General features: G+C 43.6%; 1 protein-coding gene across 2 annotated transcripts in view; it reads right to left on the bottom strand.

Annotated features, from left to right (window-relative positions):
* Positions 1-495: 495 nt before the first annotated feature.
* LOC120843437 (juvenile hormone acid O-methyltransferase) overlaps positions 496-19999 on the bottom strand; it is a 39549-nt gene continuing 20045 nt past the window's right edge. The window contains exons 2-3 of one of the 2 annotated variants that reach the window (XM_040214808.2): positions 4315-4480; positions 496-1473 (exon numbers count right to left, since the gene is read on the bottom strand). In XM_040214808.2, coding sequence (XP_040070742.2) covers positions 1301-1473; positions 4315-4480 — 339 coding nt within the window. In that variant the 3' untranslated portion in view covers positions 496-1300. Of the gene's footprint in view, positions 1474-4297; positions 4481-19999 lie in introns of both variants that reach the window. The other variant, XM_040214809.2, reaches the window with a different exon arrangement.

Below are 19999 nucleotides of genomic sequence, written 5' to 3'. Positions count from 1 at the left end.
GAAAGTATTTTTCTACCGCTGAACGAAGAATCATCTGGCTTAGAAGCGACCGAAATATGATCATGAAGATTACGCCGATTAAGCTGGAGCTGGTTCCCTGCTTGGGAGTCTACTTTGAAAGAAACATAACCTACGCAGCCGCGTTTTCATAGCTCTTGTCATTAATTCAAATTGTGGTGGTCTGAAAACATGAACATACCGGACAGAACTTCTAACATTTTTTGACACAATCAGAATGTTTATTTATCTAAGTAGAAAGTAGCTGGAATCTCACCAGGATTCGAGGTGCCAATATTTAACAATCAAATAAATACGTTTTAGATTAGTTTTGAAGATAGCCCTTTGATTATAAAACAAACATTAAAAAAGAACTATGGTGCTTTCGAGCAAGGTGTCGCGCTATGTACCTAGTAAATGTTTGTATAACTGTTGATAACCTTCTGCGTTTGTATTAGTGGTGCTAGTAAGACAAAAAAAAAATCAGCCATAAGACCGTAACGGTGAAACATTTTTATTTTGCGACAACAACCTAAGCGTGTAAATTCGATATCCACATCTTTCCAAACAAAATACGTCACTGCTGACATCGTGATCACGCTTATTGTGCCCCGCAGTGTATATCAACGGTTTGTGACAGAGATTACATCGAACGATCGGGATCGCTAACTGCCTATCAATGGGGATTCGCTAACGCCAAGGAGCTTTCTTTCATCTGTCATAATGTTAGATAGAGAACAACGTATTATTTGTTCCTTGCTTTTCACATGTTCTACACACCAAAAAAAGCAGTAGAAAGACTGGTAAGTTTAAGATATAGATAAACTGAAGCTTCAATCATTTTTACCGCCACCACCGTCGTTCGCTAGACTTTCAATGCTTGCTTACACCGCTGTCGACTGCAAAGCTAAAAAGACAGATGTTAAAGTTCTAGTGCAGGACAGTAGTAGCAGTAAAATATATTCGAAGTGTATCGAATAAGATCCATAGCGGTGAACGATTGTGGAAGATAGGTCGGATAAAGAAGCGTTTACTGAAACCCAAAGAAAAAATCCAAAGTGAATCAAATAAAAAACAAAACAAAAAACAAATGCAACGTTACATAGATCAAATATTTTCAAGCGGACCCAGATATATTCGTTACAAATATATCCAGCACTTATTTGGAAATAAGTGGTGGATGAATGGCGCACGCATCCGCTATCAGATTTATAGTGTAGCTCTGTGGAATAGCAACAAACCTCGCAGCGCGAACCTTGACAGCAATATCAGCACGTGAACGAAGGAAATGACAATGCAGCGACTACATTTTAGGCCGCTTTTGAACATGTAGGAAAAAGAGATCCAAGGCGTAACTGGAGCCTTCGGGAGTCCGACGGCAGCCGTCCAGGAGCCTTGCCGACAGCACTTTCTTCATGCGATCCTTGTCCTCCTCAGTAGTGCCAGTCTTCACGGTGACAAGGGGGAGAAGCAGGGCTGCGCGAGAAAGACGAGAAAACCTTCCCAAACTTGCGGTCACCTTAAGTAGCAACACAACACAGCCGTCAATGATTGGCTGCCAGGGGGCGCCTGCGAATTCTTGAGTGTCTATGGAATTTATGTCCGCTCACTCTTCACCCTTAAGATGCCACAGGAAGATGTTCACGAGGATGGAGGCGTTAGCCAATGTTGATCGACAGTGCAACGCTCCAGGGTAAGTGCACCAGCACTTAGAAAGGGTCTACAATTGGAGGATTTTACTTTTATATTGTTTAATCCGCTTTTTGGCTGGTGGCCTCAGACCCAAGATAAGCTGAATGCCCTGCGATCTTGGCAGTGACAGAGCAGCAGTTGTGGTTTCAGCACAGACTCCTGTTCATCTGCTGGTGCATATGCAGTCGGGTATTCCATGCTAACAACAGGAACCACGCGCTGGGACGCCGCGACGACAGTGGCATCTGTGTTCGCTCAATTTAATAAACAATCTGTTTCATAACCAAAATTTAAAAAAAACGAAAAAAAAAACGTTGTGGTTGGACGTCACGCTATACCGTCTCTCTACGAAACATTGTCAGAAAGAAGCTCTCGCCATAAAACACCGTAACAAAGACCCCTCCTTCGTTCGCAAACTTTGCGGACTTACGCTACATTTTGCGGGAAGATGTAAGTTCAGCTAAACTTGGCGGACTGTGTTGTTTCACGCCGTATTATATCATGGTGTTGCGTCACGTGACGCTCTTTTTGTGTAACGCTAGTACAGTCCAACTCAAAACAAGCGTCTGCCTTCCGACGTTGTCTCGAGGAATAAGTTTAAGCATTACTTTTCCGTCGGCCCTTCATCGACTGAATGCAAGGACTGCCGCAACCCGTAGCTTTCTCCACGAGCACATACAACGTATGCTTGACCCTGTTACAGGAATACTACGACACACAGGTTATATAGCTAGTACGCTAAATATCCTAGTAAGTCACGTGTTCCAGTAACTTTAGGCATGCTGTCATTACTAAGGTCATGCCTGGCTAAACGATTCCCCTTTAAGGGTGTACACGACGTTAGGGAATTTGATGGAAATTAGGATAGCGATCAAGAAGAAATGTTTTTGAGCGAAAGACGTGCTTTCAGAATGCACTTGGAGAAGCAAATAATGTTTCAAATTAGATTCCGAGAAAGTACCAAAATGGTTCCAATTAAAACGTAGAGAAGGCATTTCGATCATCGGTGCAATTAAAACCAAATTAAAAGGCAAAGGAGCTTTTATAAAGAAGTTTCAGTCTCTCCAGGTAGCATTGGTCAAAGTGGCGATGAAGGCGAGTTGGGTGATTCTTATACAGATTGCTAATAGAGCGCGCAATAAACAAGGACAGCGATGGGAAGTAGACAGGATAAGTTGAAGTTCAGCGCTCATCCCGTATACTGCCCACCTCTTTACTCTTTTATTGGGTGATATATCGCCAGTAGGTAACTTTAGAACGGGTTGTTTTGGGAACGAACTCTCGAGCTTTTTAAAAATATTTCCACCTCTCGAGCGAAAAATTTGTGAAAGGTACAATCGGCTGCGGTATGTGCAGACCCAGCTTCGTGCTGACCGAAAGCAGTCAAATGCCGCATGAGGTGTTTCCAGCGTGGTAAGCTATGAAATTGACTGCCAGATTGCTGCAATCGCAAATCTGACAGTCCGTTTCATTTACATTTTTGGATTCACAGACGCGGGATTTTCTACATGGCTCTCGGGCTGCCCCGGCCTGCGCGGCGCAGGTCGAGCTCTTCTTTGCCTTAACCTGCACATAATAGCACTTGGCGACGTAGCATAATGGCACTTGGCGATTAACTTAGATTCCGCGAGACTTGTGTAGCAACCAGTTACGTCGGTAGAGATTAAGTACGCACATAAAACTTACAATGATCAGCTCGCTTGAGCGAAAACACACAATAATAAAATGGCAGCCCGCTGGCTTCATAGACGGACGACGATTACTCCACTAAAGCAGAGAAACACTCGTTAATTGTTTTAAAGCGCAGCTCTTACGCGCTCGTTCCTTCGATTCGCGGCGTCGGCGTCGCCGTCGCCGTTGGCGTAACCGCGCGCGTTGCATTATGGGACGTCACAGACCTATACACCAATTCAATTCCCCGCTAAATTTAGCTATAAAACCGCAATTTAGCGGGGAAACTTTGGAAGGAAGGGAGGGTATGGAGGAGGAGGAGGAGGAGGAGAGGGGGAGGGAGAAGACGCTCTTCAAATCCCTCCCCCTCCTTCCCCGCCCTCTTCCTCCTTTTATAGATAATATTATAAGAAATTACTAATATGTATATATGTATATACGTATATATGTATGTGTGTATGTGTGTATGTGTGTGTTCGTGTGTGTGTGCGTGTGTGTGCGCGCGCGCACCGGGTTTTTTTTTTCTTTTTTTTAACTTGACAGATGTTTTAAAAAGCCGCGAATGTAACACATATGTGGTTTGTGCAGGTGAGTTATACGACCAGGGATACAGAGTGCAGGTGGCTGATCGGAGCAATCAGAAGGATAATTAAATAAAATTTGTTAATTAACTTTTTAATTACTGATAATAGACATATGGCACCAATTAGCAAGTTGCTGAGTGTCATTGAAAACTACTAAATGAACTCTTTTTAGAAGGATATGGGAGTACGAGATCTATATTTGTATATATATAGGTATTTCTACCTCAAATGTTTTAGCACGGTACATCGCAAAATCAAAATACCTCAAGAGCTGCGCTTTAATTTCACATTACAGAGATTTGTAAACGTCTTCCTAATTTTGTTTGTACGAACAAAAGTATTTGCTTAGTTACTTCAAATTATTTGTTACCGAGTAGATCGTCATCGTTGCGGAAGTAGCTTCTTGTTGGGTAGACCTCGCAAGCGATCGTCGACATCCCGGCGTCCTCCACTAGACTTCTCACAGTTCTCTCGAGAGCGGACAAACTCGGAGGCGGCTCGCCACACCAGGTGTCTGCAAAAGTATCCCTTGGGTCCTGCACATGAAATGAAATTAAACGGTTATGTTGATGCACATACCGATATATGATTTCTATCTGAGTGAATATCGGTCACATCTTAAAACTCGCAAACAATTTTACATTCGAACTCAAACGTCGGTTAGCAGCAGAGTGGAGAATACAAATCAATATTACTTAAATCATGATATAAATCATGATTTTAGTCGTTATTCAAATATGACAAGATTTACTCTAATTTAAATCGAACCTTTTCCGTAAATATAATCCCGATAACATTCTGTCGTTTGCTGTCTGTCTACCGATTGATTCTTCCTATGTACGTTTGTTTTTATTTTTACAAGTAAACCCTCCGCAAGAAGACTTTAAATAGAACTAAACACAAGAAAATGAAGTGCTCTTCGAAAAAAATTTTAACCTTGACCTTTATTACGACCTCACACTTCGTTGGTCAGTTACGAAGCTTTCTACTACAACAAAATCAAAACGTAAAGAAAGGAAAAATATAAAAGCAATGTTTTACTGCACATAGGTCAGAACACAAACGAAAAATAAAATAAAATAAAAATAAAATGTTTTAGAATGAGACGGATGTCACCAATTCGACGTTGTTAATTAAACGTCTTTATTGTAATAGTAGGCCGGTTTCATTTGAAATCGAATAGGCTTGCTTAGGTGGGTATTTTGATTTGCATCCTGGATTATAAATTATACCCTATTTCCGCAAGAAAAAAAAACACATTTGAACTTTTGTTTACACCAAAAGAAGGTTTTTCTACGAAAGTTTTCAAGTGAAGAAACAAAAACAAAATACAGCATTTAGGCTGCTCGATTTTCGTACCCAGTTCTGTCGGTTGTCATAAGTACGTGAAAACAAGAACACTCCCAATTATCTCTCATATAAATGTATGATGCATAGCCTTTCATCCTAGAAATTAAACTGCTTTGGCGTCTTTGAAGACAGAGATAAAAAAAGTCAAACCTCGAATCTAAAACCTTCTGGTGACATAGTTTTTCCCTCCTTTCTTACAATTTATCATGCCTTTTGCTTAGTATATACAATACGCATGTAGGCCTCTATATGTCCTATTGACTTGAACCACTTTAACTTAATTTATTTTCAGGGAATAATTTATATTACATGGTAAATTTCGTAAATTTTTATACAACAATAATATGAAGTTCCTTTATTAAAAGTACAATTTGTAATTGTTTATTAGTTTTCCGATTGTTTTAAAATATGTTAGCTTTTTGTGGGCATAATCAAACTTCCCCATTTTGCTCTGCTTTCTCTAGAAGTGTTGAGGCATAGATGCATGCACCTGAAGCGGCAGAGGGGTATTTTCGAGCGTTGGCTCTTCTGCAAGTTTTTTTGGCCTCTAAATGCTAAGGGCAGGGAGATGGAAGTGTTTGGGATGTGAAGGGACAACGGAAAGTGGTTAGTAGAAAGGGGATAGCGAGGAGAGTGTGCTACGCGCCCCCGTAGGCACACTTGTCTGCCATTGCTCCGCTGTTTCAACGCCACAAGCTACGCATGCCTTTTTTTTTGTATGCGTCTGTTGGGGTAGGACATTTTAGTTAGGACATTTAAGTTCGGCTGCATATTTTTTCTCTAGTTAGTTTATAGTATATATATACAGTGTGTTTCACGAAAGATGAAGCAATTCGATATTGCGAAAACTACGAATCGCACCAAAAAAGGCTCGTTTCGGTCCGAGGCCAGGGGCCCGTTCAAAAAAAATTATTAAATTTCGGGATAATTAAGATGTCAAAAAAGTTTGCGTTATTAATTTTTGAAATATTAAGCTAAGGGCATGGTATCAATTAGAATCTTGCTGAGGATCATTGAAGAACTTTAAATCAACAATTGCAGAATGGTAGAAAGAACGCGCGGTATTTTATAGCTTTCTGAGAAACCGCGCAACTTCGAATGATTTTTAAGTTTCGGTTTGCAATCGGAGCGTTTCTCGGAACGGACTGCACGGCGCCCCGTAGAGAAATAGTGCAGCCAGCCTCTGCTGCGTTGCGCGAGGACAGCGCAGCAGAGGTTGGTTGCACTATTTCTCCACGGAGTGCGCTGCCGTCGGTGTCGAGAAGCGCTCCGATTACAAACCAAAACTTAAAAACCCGTCAAAGTTGTGCGGTTTTTCAAAAAGCCGTAATAAATATAAATATATGCTGTTGCTTTTTTTTTCATCACGTCTCAATTTTAATGAGAACTTAAAGAGTGAAAGCGAGCTGGTTAAACGACCGTGTTTTTTTTCCCGTCTTTTCTCAGGGTTTTCAACTATGTCCCTATCTACGTTGTTAAAAACATAAGACGATCTGAGACTGGCAGTCTTTGCGTTAAATCGATCCTTACAGCCCTCTGCTCGAGCTTTTAATGCGAGAGCATTTTTCAAGGGGCACTCACGCCCCAAAGGTCGAATCTTTTATATTTTTGTCTGAAATGATGCATGTTGCAGGTCTTCAATGTCCCTCTTTTGTTATCGTAAATTTGAAACCAACAGAATCAAACTCCTACAAAAAAATCGCACAACGCGAAAAAAATTTTTCCACGCGCGCGTCAGCCTTTTGACCACAAAATGTAGCGGAACATTCGACGTCAAGTGACCTATGCATCAATTCAGTTTCCCCGCTAAGTTCAGCGGGATATTTGATGTCACGATCTATGCAGCAATTCAGTTTCCCCGCTAAATTCAGCGGTGAAAATTGACGTCGCAACCTATGCACCAATTCAGTGTACCCGCTAAATTTTGCGGGAAGATTGACGTCATGAACCATGCACCAATTCAGTTTCCTTGCAGAATTTGGCGGGAAAATTGAGGTCCCGTGGACTGATATCACGGGACATAAACACAAATTCAGGTTCCCCGCTAAATTTAGCGGGCCCCATAACAAAAGGTGGTAAACATGACGAATGCTATCGCAAATCATAGATAACCCACAATAGTGGTATCTGCAGCCATTTTTTTACATTCCAAGCAGTTTGTGTCCAGTTTTATTAATAGCAGCAGTTCGTATATTTGATGAAGTCTAGTTGCGATTGTCGGCAAAAACACACGATATATCAAAAAATGATCTTGCTTTTTCAAAAAAAAAAAAAAGCATCTCGACGTGAATCTGCCCATGTCAGCTTTGCCCCCTCACAGGGCTGCTGAAATGAGCTTGCAAACAGGATTTGGACAGAATTGCGTCGCACGCCATGATAAAACTGCGTGCAATACGAGTAAGTTGAGCTCAAGTTTGTGCCGAAGTGTAGTTTTCAAGCGTGATATGATCAGCGGCGTTAATAACGGAGTCCTTGGTGGCGGACAAAACACGACTCCACGGAGTTTCCAGTCGGTGTATAACACAAATTTGGAACATTCAGATTTAGAAAACAGGTAAAACAACCTAGAACTCCTATTCAGTCGAAATGTTTTTAGGAATAAGCTTGAGTTGAGCTAATTGTTGTGTGATGCTAGGATATGGCCAGCTTGGACTTAAAATGGGAATCCGTGAAAGTACAGAGATTGAAAAAATACAAATATTTCCGTGAAAGTACAGAGATTAAAAAAAATACACAAATATTTCTGAAATACCAACTGTGGTTTAATGCCTCTTCCCCTCCGTGTGCCTCGACTATCTACATCTTTTTCTCTCTAAGAGCTCTGCATGCAATTTAGTTTAATATTACCCGCATTTCAGCGGGACCTAAAACACCGCCAATATTGTTTTACTTTTGTGCTTAGCTTGATGGAAGGCACGCTGCCTCATGTTGCTTCGTTTTCTTGGATGACCATAGTTTTAAGCATCTGTTGGGCATAAGTGCTTTTATTTCTTGCGAGGATAGAGGTACTGTTTAAAGCTGCAATGTATAATAGATAGGACAATGAGCGGGCAGATGACCTGTTGCATTTCCCTTGAAAGATGCTGCGGGCTGTCTTGTCCTATGATTTACGAGCCTGTCAATCTTCCCGATCTAACATTTGCTGCATGATAGGGGAATGTTATAATCTTAGTGACACACGGAGCATATTATGTCTTGTGAGAAATATTGCACATTTCCTTTGGGTTGGTATTGCAGTTTACTTTGAGGCATATATAATACGCCTAGTTTGGAGCAGATCACACGATTTTGATGTCCTGTCTCATGGTTATTTTTAATTGTCGGCTATGCAATGAATACGGAATTTTAATGTTATTTTTGTTTAGTTTTGTTGTTCTGTGCTCCATTTTTGAGCAGATCTTTTTACACAGACAAGCCAGGAGATCAATCGGATACACAGAATTAAGTAGGCGGGGAATTTTATTTTCAAGACTTTCCAAATATTGTGGTGAGAATATTTGTTTAAGGCCTATGAAGGAGTGGTGTTGGCAACACTTTGTTTTATAGTTTTGAAATATCTAGATGCAAATGGCAGAAGTCTTTTCGTTTACCTTGGCTCGTACTTCCAACATACCTGTACCTCTTTGGATTCCAGTCTGAGGTCGAGGAAATTGATGGACCTAGTTACGGGTAGTTCACGTGTAAACAGCAATTCTGGGTAGCTTCCTTGAAAGCACTGTGGAACCTTTTCTTGAATCCACTCACACCAATAAAATAGAGCGCAAGATGCCGAAGAATATGAAGTAATGAAGTAGAACTTGAAAGGCGTTGTTTGTGTTTTAAATCATTTAGTCAGTCAACGTTTTGGCCAGAGTCAGGCACACAGATATACATATATATAAGGAAAAATACGAATTTGAAAAAGGAGGGAATTAGCGGAGCGATACAGATCCTCCACTAATTTGCAGCTGAACTAAAAAAAATGCACGTATGGTGCTCGGGAAATTCAAGTTTTGGCTCACCAAGCCAGCTCAGAAGGCATCCACCCAGACCCCAACAAAGTCCAAGTGGTCGCTGACTTCCCCATTTTCAGAACCACAAGAGACATCCGGGCTTTCCATGGACTCTGCACATACTTCCGGAAATTAATCCCTCGATTCTCGGATCTCGCCAGACCACTAAACGAGCTGCTTCAAAATAACACTACATTCCAATGGAGACCCTCCAAGACGAAACCATTTCCTAAACCTTGAACGTGCACTCATTTGCGTCCTAATACATGCCCCTTCGTACCTGGCGTTGACACGGAAGTCCGATCGGATACTAGTAGACATGGCATCGGGGCCGTTCTGGCACGAAACGTAAATAGACACCCACGCGTCATTAAATAAGCTAGTTGAGCTCTAGGTAAGTTAGAGAGAAATTGCTGTACTTCAGAGGGTGAATGTCTATCACTCATTTGGGTTATATCGAGATTCAAACCTTATATTTATAGCACCCCCTTAAAAGTTGTTACAGACCACCACGCCCTATGCTGGCTTGCCGGTTTTAAATAACCACCTCGCCGCTTTGGACGCTGGTCGCTAAAACTCCGGACTACCTTAGCGATGTTTTCTAGTCGGAAAGGTGTAGCCTTGGTGCCGGTGCGCTGTCCCGTTGTCCTCTGCCAGTGACATTTCAGATCCCACTCCAAGTGACCACAATTCTTCCATCGCTCTGATTAACAACGTCGACATCGCAGCGGCTCAAGCGTCCGATCGGAATATTCGGCTAGCAATGCGATGCTTGATGGGGCTTCCTGGATCTCTCACGCGGCACACTCATTAGCGCGGTCGTCTCCTTACGCTTCATGACGGTGTGCTCTATAGACGGAACTATAAGCCACATGAGCGGCCCTGGGTGCTCGTTTTAATGCGAAAGCTTTAACTGCACCATGGAGCGAACCGACGTCATCAGCTTTGAAACCACGCCGAACTTTGGCCAAACGGCACCTAAAACCTCCTTTCCCAAGTGAAGACGATTTCTGATGGATTATGCTACCATTTGCAGGTGCGCGCCATCGAGGAATGAGGCTCCACTCCCATTAGCCCTCGTGCGGCGTAATTAAAAAAAGAAAGAAAAAAACAGCAGAGCAGCCTTTTTCATGGCGGCGTATAGCGCAAGCAGCGTCCCCGCCACCAGTAAGAGGAGGGAGCGGTAGAGGCAAAGCCAGAGCCGGTCCGGGCAAACTCAGCAGTAGCCGCACGGCCGAGCCTCAGCGGGGCGCGGGCACTTCACGAAAGTGTGCGCTCAGCCGTCCACCGGCGACACGCGGCAGTCCGCGCTACTACGCCGCAGACAAACTTGGTGAGCGGGAGAACGACATTCATGCTTTCGCATTAACAAGTCATTAAACAAATGCTTAAATGTCCTCAGATATTTTTTTGGAACCTCCAAAAAGATTTTGTTTATGCGCACCACAATCACCTATACCGACGGATATCTTGGTTTCGTAAAGGCATACATCCACGTGCGTTCAAATCACTTCTTGAACGGCATGTACCGCACCATCAACAGGTACATTCGCACCTGTCACTAATGTCTATGAATCGATTTTCTTGGCATATTCTTTTTTTTTGTCTACAAACAATAACCGGTTCATAATTGTCAACGTAGACTATTTCACCAGATACGTCGAAATGGTCTGGGTTGCAGCCGCCACAGCCAAAGAAGTTGGAAATTTGTTTTTGCGGAACATTCTCCTCCTGCACGGTGCACCCCCGGTCATAATAAGCGGTCGGGGCATTTCTTTTTTGGTTAAGCTCCTCGATGAACTTTTGCGTCTGGATAATACAATTCATAAATTGAGCAGAGCTTATCATCTCGACAACAATCGACTAACGGAACACCTCAACCAGACTTTACCAGAGATTATGTCAATGAATGTCGCAGAAAACCATACGAACTGGACCCTGTGGGAGCCGAGGGTAAAAGACGAGGCAGAAAGCACGTGAATTTGCGGCCGGCGGAGAAGACACGAGCTGGCGCGAGACAGTGTGTGCTGAGCGAGGCTGGAGTCTGACAAGGAACGTCGAAGCCAAGCTGCCTGGCGCGGCCCATGGCGAACCCCGGAGCGGTCCACCAGCGAGGTCTCGAGCAAGACCGGTGGAAACGGCGAGCCCTGGCCATATGACCTGGGCTACGACGATCCCAGGGTAGTTCCGCAGCGAGACTCGGGCATTGATAGCCCGGGACAGCCAGCCTACGCAGTGCTGGCGTGGGAAGGGCCGATTCCCAGGCCTGGACACGGACTCCGACTGTAAGCTCTGATCGACGGGCGACAACAAGGGTCGGCGTGCCTGGACTGGAGGCTCTAGACGACGGGCAACCGGGAGTTACACTAAACCCATTTTCTGTCTTCTCGTGGTGTTATGTCACTCCCTGGGTGACGGACGGAGTGCTTACCGATCGGGCGGCGATTATTAGTAGAGGAACTTTCATAGAGAACCCCACAACTCCTATAGTTCCACGTGTGACCTTCCCTTACAACACCGAGCGTCGATCAACGACAGGCTTCCCGCTGTATTACTCGCTGTTTGCCCGTTACGCTCTTACCACTCTTGAGACGATTTTACCCTCCATCTATGAACCTTACACGTCGTGTGCTTCAGAGGACATCTGCCGCGCGGAGCATGCTCGACAGCTCACGCGTTTTCAAACACTATGATGCCAGAAGCAACAACAGCTTCGTTTCGCACAGACTCGTGGCGCAGCCTCCTACAACGTCGGGGACGAAGTTATTCTCGCCACTCCACTCCGTAGGCCTGGTAAATGTAAAACACTTTTCCAAAAACACGCTGGCCCTTTTCGCTTACTCCGCCATCTCTCTACTGAGAGCTACGAATCGGAACCAGTAGCACCATCTAGAGATAGCCGCACGAAGTCACGTGACATTGTGCATGTTTTCCGCGTAAAACCTTGTCACGTACCTCGCAACTGAAGACACCAAGGCCGGTGGACCTGCCCTGTACCCGGCGGCGGGAAGTATTAGGGAGAAGACGAAGCTGAAAAATGAGGGCCAAACTGCGCTGCCTTCAGTCTGAAGAGACTCGCTCGCAGGTTATGAGGTCTTCACGCAACCCAGCATTACCCAACAAGACAAATGCGACCCGTTCACGCAGCTTCGCGGCGACACTCTGTGACGCCACGTTGTAAAATGTTAACCCACCTGACCCACGATACATGAGATTTCCGGCGGCAGCCTGGAATCACTTGCTACCAAAAAGAAGCTAATCATAGCTGTCTAAAACAATCTGTCGATGAAATAGCGTGTCAATGAAACGATCTGTCGACGTAACGTCGTTCAACAAACTGACTGCCACCGCCATTGACCGACGTTAGCCGGTAGAATTTAGGGGAAATATTTTTCCGGCTGCCGGGAAGATAGACACTACAGCCTAGAAGTACCTGGGTTCTTGTTCGCCTTGCAGTTTTCTGAGCTGTAAAAAAGCTTAGTAGAACCTCTTCACGTTTCGCAGATCGCTTGCCCGTTGGTACGTGTCTACGGAACCGGTTCTGGGAGTTTAAAACAATATATTTTTTCCTGCCTTATTGCAAACAATTGTGCGAGTACGCATTTTTGCAGGATTTCGCTATGTTTAAATATATTAATCAGGTTTAGGACGTATTGAATAGGTTTTAAATATCCAACCTTTCAGACGGTGCCCATGAAGGGCGAACGAAATATTTGGCTGAATATTCAAAGGGCACGTTCAAATGTGTGGTCACGTGCCATGTCGAAAGGGCGCCCGTATCAAACGGGTACCATATCGAACGGCTACCGCGTTTGATATGGTACCCGTTTGATATGGTAAGCGGTCGACCCGTTAAATTCACACGGGTCGACCGGTCCCCCAGTCAGATTAATGACAAATTGTTTTCATCAGTAGGCTACATTTCCCAAAAATATACACTCACCGTGGGTGTGCCTCAAAAAGCCATGCTCTCTCCCATTCTTTTTTTTAATTTGGCCCTAAGATACCCAACGCACGCTATTGCAACCATCCCCGACCCACAACACAATTTATAGGCAAACGACATAGCCATCTGGAGATATACAAGCTGAACGGCGGAACAGGAACAGACCATACGGGCAGGCCTCAATACCATACAACCAGTACGTTCAGACTATACTCCTCACCTGCTCACCCGACAAGTCCGAGTATGTCGTTTTTACCAATAATACAGGCAAGAAAACCGAAACATATAAAGACCTCATGCACCTCCACATAGATGGCAGACACATCCCACGAAAGCAAACCGTTAAAGTTTTCGGCTTTCATCTCTAATAGAATGGGAAAACCAATGCATGAATTGGACGCATCATACACCAAATTAACCAGATGCACAACATACCCAGGCGCCTTAGGAGACAAAGTCGAGACCTCAGGGAGCATGAGCTCCGCAAGGCCATCGAGGCGCTCGTCTACACAAGAGTCATGTGTCACCTCCCATATATTAAACTAACTTGTACCCAAACACATAAGCTGGAAACCGTAGTTTGTAATTGCACGCGACGGGCCCTAGGAGTCCCTCGATTTGCGTATGTACATCTAATCACAGACACAGGTATCATTCACTCAAGTCAACAATATTAAATATACAACAAACAAAGAATAATAATAATAAAAGGTCATGGGTCACTGCTAAAATAGCTAGTGATGGAATTTCTAAGCAAGTTAGTATCAGCTATAGTAGCAATCAAACCGGGGAGGTGGTTCCACTCCTCGGCTGTGCGAGGTAAAAACGAAGATTGAAATGTTGTGGTAAACGAACTTGGAACTCCAACTTTATGCTGATGGTCAAGACGGGATGAAATGTAAAAGGGGGGAGTAACCATCCGATTGCGTAGGAGAGGGTTATGAAAATACATTTTATGAAATAGACATAGGCGTGAAATTTTACGTCGCAAGGAGAGAAGTGGTAAACATAAACTATTTTTCATTGATGTGACACTAGCAGTACGATGGTAGTTGGAAAGAATGAAACGGGCTGACCTATTCTGAATGGATTCCAATGCAGTGATTAGAGTATCGTGACCGGGATCCCAGATGGAGGCTGCATATTCTAATTTAGGCCTGATTAATGTTTTGTAGAGCATCAATTTTAGTGAAATAGGTGCCAATGAAAAGTTGCGTTTTAAGTAGCCCAACATGCAGTTAGCACGGGTAGTAACATACTGAATGTGGGGTTTCCATGAAAGGTTATTTGTTAAGTGAACACCAAGGTACTTGTACGTTGCCACTTGCTCCAAGAGGTTGCCATCTAGGTGGTAACAGGGACTGTTGTTAGGCTTGCGGGACACTCTCATCTGTTTACATTTACTAGTGTTTAGTTTCATTAGCCCTAATTCACACCAACGAGAGACAGAGTTAATATCAGACTGAAGTGTAGACAGGTCAGAATCGTGACAGATTTCACGGTAAATTACACAGTCATCGGCAAAGAGACAAACGGATGAAGACACATTAATGGGAAGATCGTTAATATAGATTAAAAATAGTAGTGGGCCTAAAACCGACCCTAGAGGAACTCCAGAATTCACAGACACAGGAGGAGAATTTTCGTTGTTAATTGTTACAAATTGTGAACGGTTATTTAGAAAAGACCGAATCCATGCGAGAACGTTAGGGTCAATGTTAAGTTTTGAAAGTTTTAACAGCAATAGCTCGTGACACACCTTATCGAATGCCTTGGCGAAATCTAAGAAAATGCAGTCCACCTGGGAGCCTCGGTCAAGAATAGAATGAATGTCATGAGTGAAGGATAGGAGCTGAGTATCACAAGATAATGATTTACGAAATCCGTGCTGTGCTTAGGTGAAAAAATTATTCGACTCTAGGAAATGTACGAGTTGGGAAAAGATAACGTGTTCCAGAAGTTTACATGGTATGCTGGATAATGAAATGGGAGGATAATTGTTAGGGGAATACTCATCGCCACCTTTCGGAATTGGAACCACCTTCCCCACTCGCCAAATCACAAGGTAAAATACCATCTTGAAGCGACTATTCAAACAATTTTGAGAGAATAAGAGATGAGTATAGTTTAGTGTTTTTTAAAAACTTGGAATTAATTCCGTCCACTCCTGATGAGGATGATAACTTCAGTTCATCTATAATTTTTGCAATACCAGCAGGATCAACAAAGATAGAATCCATTGGCAGATAACAGGAACAGCTCATCGAAGGGTAAGTTATGTTGCGAATATCGGAGAAAGATTCCATAAATATACTATTTAAGACATTAGCACATTCGTCACTGGGCACGCTGTCACCACTAGAAGTTGTAAGAGAAATTGAAAAACGGTCCTTTTTGTTAACAGTATTCCAAAATTTAATGGGGTTATTTACCAACATGTCTGGAAGACTATGTGTGAAAAAGTGAGATTTAGCGCCTTTAATCGCTTTTTTGTACACTTCTACAGAATTGTGATATGCGGCCCAGCGACGCTCACACTGGGAAAACTTGGCCGCACGGTACAAGCGCTTTTTTTTTATTTGACAGTCTCTTCAGAGCTTTCGTGAACCAAGGTGACTGATTATTCTCAAGTATATTTCGGAGCGGCACGTATTTGTTGATAAGGGACGTTACCTTATCTTTATACAAATTCCAGTTTTCGTCAACAGAGCACCCCAAAAAGTCTGTCAAATACTGGTCAAAGAAAACCGCAAGATCATTGTTGATCTGATCAAAATTCGCTCTACTGTAATTGCGTATTTTCTTTCGTTGGTCAGTCGGCCTAGATACCGACGTTTTGAAATGAAAATGTAACATAGAGTGATCACTCATCCCTGGAAGATACGTTATGTCACTTGCATGTTCAGGGTGAGTAGCCAATATTAGATCTAAAACACTTGCTGTCGTCGGAGACACTCTGGTGTGATGAAGAACTAATTGCGACAGGTTAAAATCGAGACACAAGTTAATGAACGAATTACACTCTGTAGTGTGTGCATTCATACAATAAACGTCATCTGACCATGATATAGCGGGAAAATTGAAGTCACCCAGAAGGAAGATGGGTGCGCTGGGATACCGCATCACTATTCTGTTAATGGCGTTATGCAAAGTCTCAACAAATGACGACGAAGATGGGGGTGGCCGATAACATACTCCCATGATCCACTTCTTATGGTTCAAAACAAGGCCGACCCAGGTTAGTTCTATATCGCACGCAATGTTTAATGAAAAAGATTTAATATGGTCAGCAATTGCAATCAGGACGCCACCGCCACACCTGTCCTGTCTATCGTTCCGATACACATTGAACTTTTTTGAACCATCAAACAGTTCACGGTTCCGTATCCTCCCAGAAAGCCATGTTTCGGTTAGAACAACAACATCAGCATCGGTAGTATCAATGATGGAACACAATTCATCACGCTTTTTTATTACACTCCTTATTTTAGTAAACAAAACAGAGACGTCGGAAAACTGTGACAGCCTAGCTCTACCCCTCGACAAATCCTACGTTGGCGAGCGCGCCTCAGCGGAATCTTGAGTAAGAGATGACTGTGTCTGGGGAATTGTCGGCTGTGCGGGAGAAACAATAGGCAAACTAGAAGGACCTAGCTTGTAGACTTCGTCATTTGTCGAGTTGAAAGCGTAACACCGGTTGTTAATGTGCAGCTTGTTGCGGCTAAGCTTAAACGTTCCTCCGTTAGATTTACCAAATTCTAACAGTCTTCTTCTCGCATTACGCGTAGCAAGCGAAAAGTCTTCGCTAACCGTAATACGGTGCGTTTTTAATGCTTGTCTTGCCATCAGGATCTGGTCCCGCAGTTTAAATGACGAAAATTTTATAATTATAGGTCGGCATTTTTCGTGATAGAATCTTCCGAGACGATGAGCCGGAACAATAGAGTCGCCCGTAACTGGCATGCCAAGGGACGTTCGAAAAACGCTCAACATTCTTTCTTCCGTCTGGGCCCAAGTTAAATTGGGTGAATGTGCCTCCGCCGCACCCTTTGGAAATGATTGTGGACGCGGCCCATCTGCGGGATAAGCCACACTACCTATCCCGGTCGCGTTCGCTTTCCGCTGGATAGATAAGCGGCCCGCAAACGGCGGCCGGGACTTTCGTTTTGGGGGAAGCTCTCGTCGTGAGCCTCTTTCTTTTTGCGCTTGCACCTTGTCCCACGAATCTGCCTAATACGGCAGCGGGGGCACCCTCCAGGTGAATCTGTCTAATACGACAGCGCCGACACATTACCGTTCCCTTTATATATTAGTTTTGCCGACGGGCACAGCGTGGTGGCACAGAAGCCAAATAAACCCGTTTCTTCAGTATCTGTTTTTCGGAGTGATTCCTCTCCTCCAAGCCCACGGCAGCCTTCGGACGAACCCGGCCGTAGCAGTCCTCAACATCCAGATACGGAGTGGGATCGACCTCGTGGTGCAGTGAGGTAAGTCAAACCCCACAATATTCATGCTACCCGGCAACCGTAATGGCCGATTTGTTGTTTGACCACCCTGTCACACCACGCTGACGGCGGGGACAACGCGGGGAACGCTCCGCCATCTTGATTGTTTACCTGTGTTCGTGTGTGGCGCAGCGCCGCTGGAAATGTGACTCTAAAAAGTGCTACTGCGTTCGAAGGGCCGGAAATTACCACGGGACGACATCAACCAGTGACTGTGATTAGAAAACTTGGCACGGGGAGCATTTTACACCTTTCATTTATCAACATATTCTTCATTCGCTGACAAGGCGGATAGCCTTAATCAAGGAAAGTGAGATCGCTGATATACGATTGGGGATTTCCGCCACCGTATGAAGTGTTTCTGTCCGGTTCTTTCTTTCCTGCTATTCCCAATTCTACTGTAAAAATGAGTTCGTACCGGCAGCACTCAAAAGCGCCTTTTTTTGCATGATGTCGAGCTGAACTGAAAGTGCTTAAACACGACGACACCGACATGTTCGGCCTGCATAACAATCGGTGAAAGGAATATTTCTCAACGCTGTCTATTTTCCCACCGCCTGTTATGTGATCAATTCATTCCCCAAAACGCACCTGGAGATTTTTTAAACAAATCAGGTGTCTTGTAGCGACTGTTTCCAAGTCCCAGGCGATTATTTTTTATACTTGTTTAGCGGGTGAGTAGGCATGCCATTTTATTTCACTTGCAGTAATGTGAGCTAGCCTCTCAGCAGGTCTAATTTCAACACTACTCTGAAAGATGATGAAAATAATCCCTGGAGAAGGGGAACAAGGGGGACAAAGGACAAACATAAATCTAATCTAAAGGAAAACATAAATTTAATTGCATTATAATTACTACTTTGAAAGTTCACGGCCATAGCCGCGACCATATCGAGGATAATCGCTTTCCGTAATTACGCAGAAGAAACATTCGTCAAATTATTTTAGCTGCACGCCAGCCTGAATTACCATTAAATAACTTTTTCCAAGCCTTCATTTAAGCAATGCGTTATTAATAGGGAAATAGCTCTGCCGTCGAAGCTATGTGTGGTGTCGTGCTGCCGCTTCGAAATTCGCTGAGCCAGTGATCAAGGCAACACGTTTTGTCCAACACTAGTTGCTGATGTATTTTATGCCGAAAGCTGTCATACCGAGGCAGCATTTTCGTTGCCGTCCATGTTGTACTACTGTTGCCGCGATGTGACAAGTTTGTCAGACAACATGGAGATCAGGCAACAAATTGCCCGACTATTGAACAACGTGTTGTGTTGCTGTTGTCATCGTGTTGTCTCAGTGTGGCAGGGCCTTTGGTAACTTCGCAACACGGGCGCTAGATTCTCGCTCATCAACAATACAACACATCCAGACTTTCGCCCCTCCCACACCCGCCCCCACCCTGGGACTCGCTCCAACGCACAACAGTCCTCTCTATTCCACGGAACATGCTTCCTGTTTCTGATTTACATAAATGACATAATTGAAAACGTTAATGTAAAATCCGTCTTTTTGCTGACGATTGAACACTCTACTGGCTAATCAACAACGAACAGGATCAAATCAACTTTAACAGTGCACTTCAACATATTATACAATGGTGTCACGACTGGCAGATATTAAATTTAGATAAAACTGTATCTATGACCATAAATGACAAAAGCCACCCAAATCGTTTTCGTATCACGTAAACAATAGCCCCTGGCGAAAGTCAAAAAGTACAAGCACCTTGGCTTGCATAAAGGTTATGACCTCCGTTGGAACTTGTACATTGACACGGTAACTCAAAAAGCGTTAAACAAATTTAATTTTCTAGAAAGAACCTTAAAAAGTGGATGAACTGAGACAAAATTTTTAGCCTTACAAAACACTAGTCCGCCCTATGCTCGAGTACGCCAACGTCGTCTGGATCTCATACACGGCCTCTGGTGTTAGCAAGTTAGAAAGAAGAGGAAGAATGGCAGCAAGGTTTATATGTAACACATATAGTTCGCATGATCCTCCCTCCGATCTATGTAAGCAAGTGAAACTCTTGTCACTAGAAAAAAGGGAAAAAATTGCAACGCTCAAGTTTCTATATGATTTAGCTAACACCAACTTCAACATTGCTACAGAAAATTACCTAACCCGTACTAGTAAACGGCTAATAAGATGTAAACTTTACGAAGACCTATCAACCCATAATTATTGCTTCAAATATTCATTTTTCGCCCGAGGTATCAACGGTTGGAATCACTTGCCGCGAAACATTGTACATTCCACTAGTGT

The sequence above is a fragment of the Ixodes scapularis genome, unplaced genomic scaffold, assembly GCF_016920785.2.
Source record: "Ixodes scapularis isolate PalLabHiFi unplaced genomic scaffold, ASM1692078v2 PGA_scaffold3__209_contigs__length_174095766, whole genome shotgun sequence".
NCBI classification, from domain to species: domain Eukaryota; kingdom Metazoa; phylum Arthropoda; class Arachnida; order Ixodida; family Ixodidae; genus Ixodes; species Ixodes scapularis.
The sequence above is the reverse complement of the archived record's forward strand: the minus strand, read 5'-3'. Positions and strand labels throughout refer to the sequence as shown.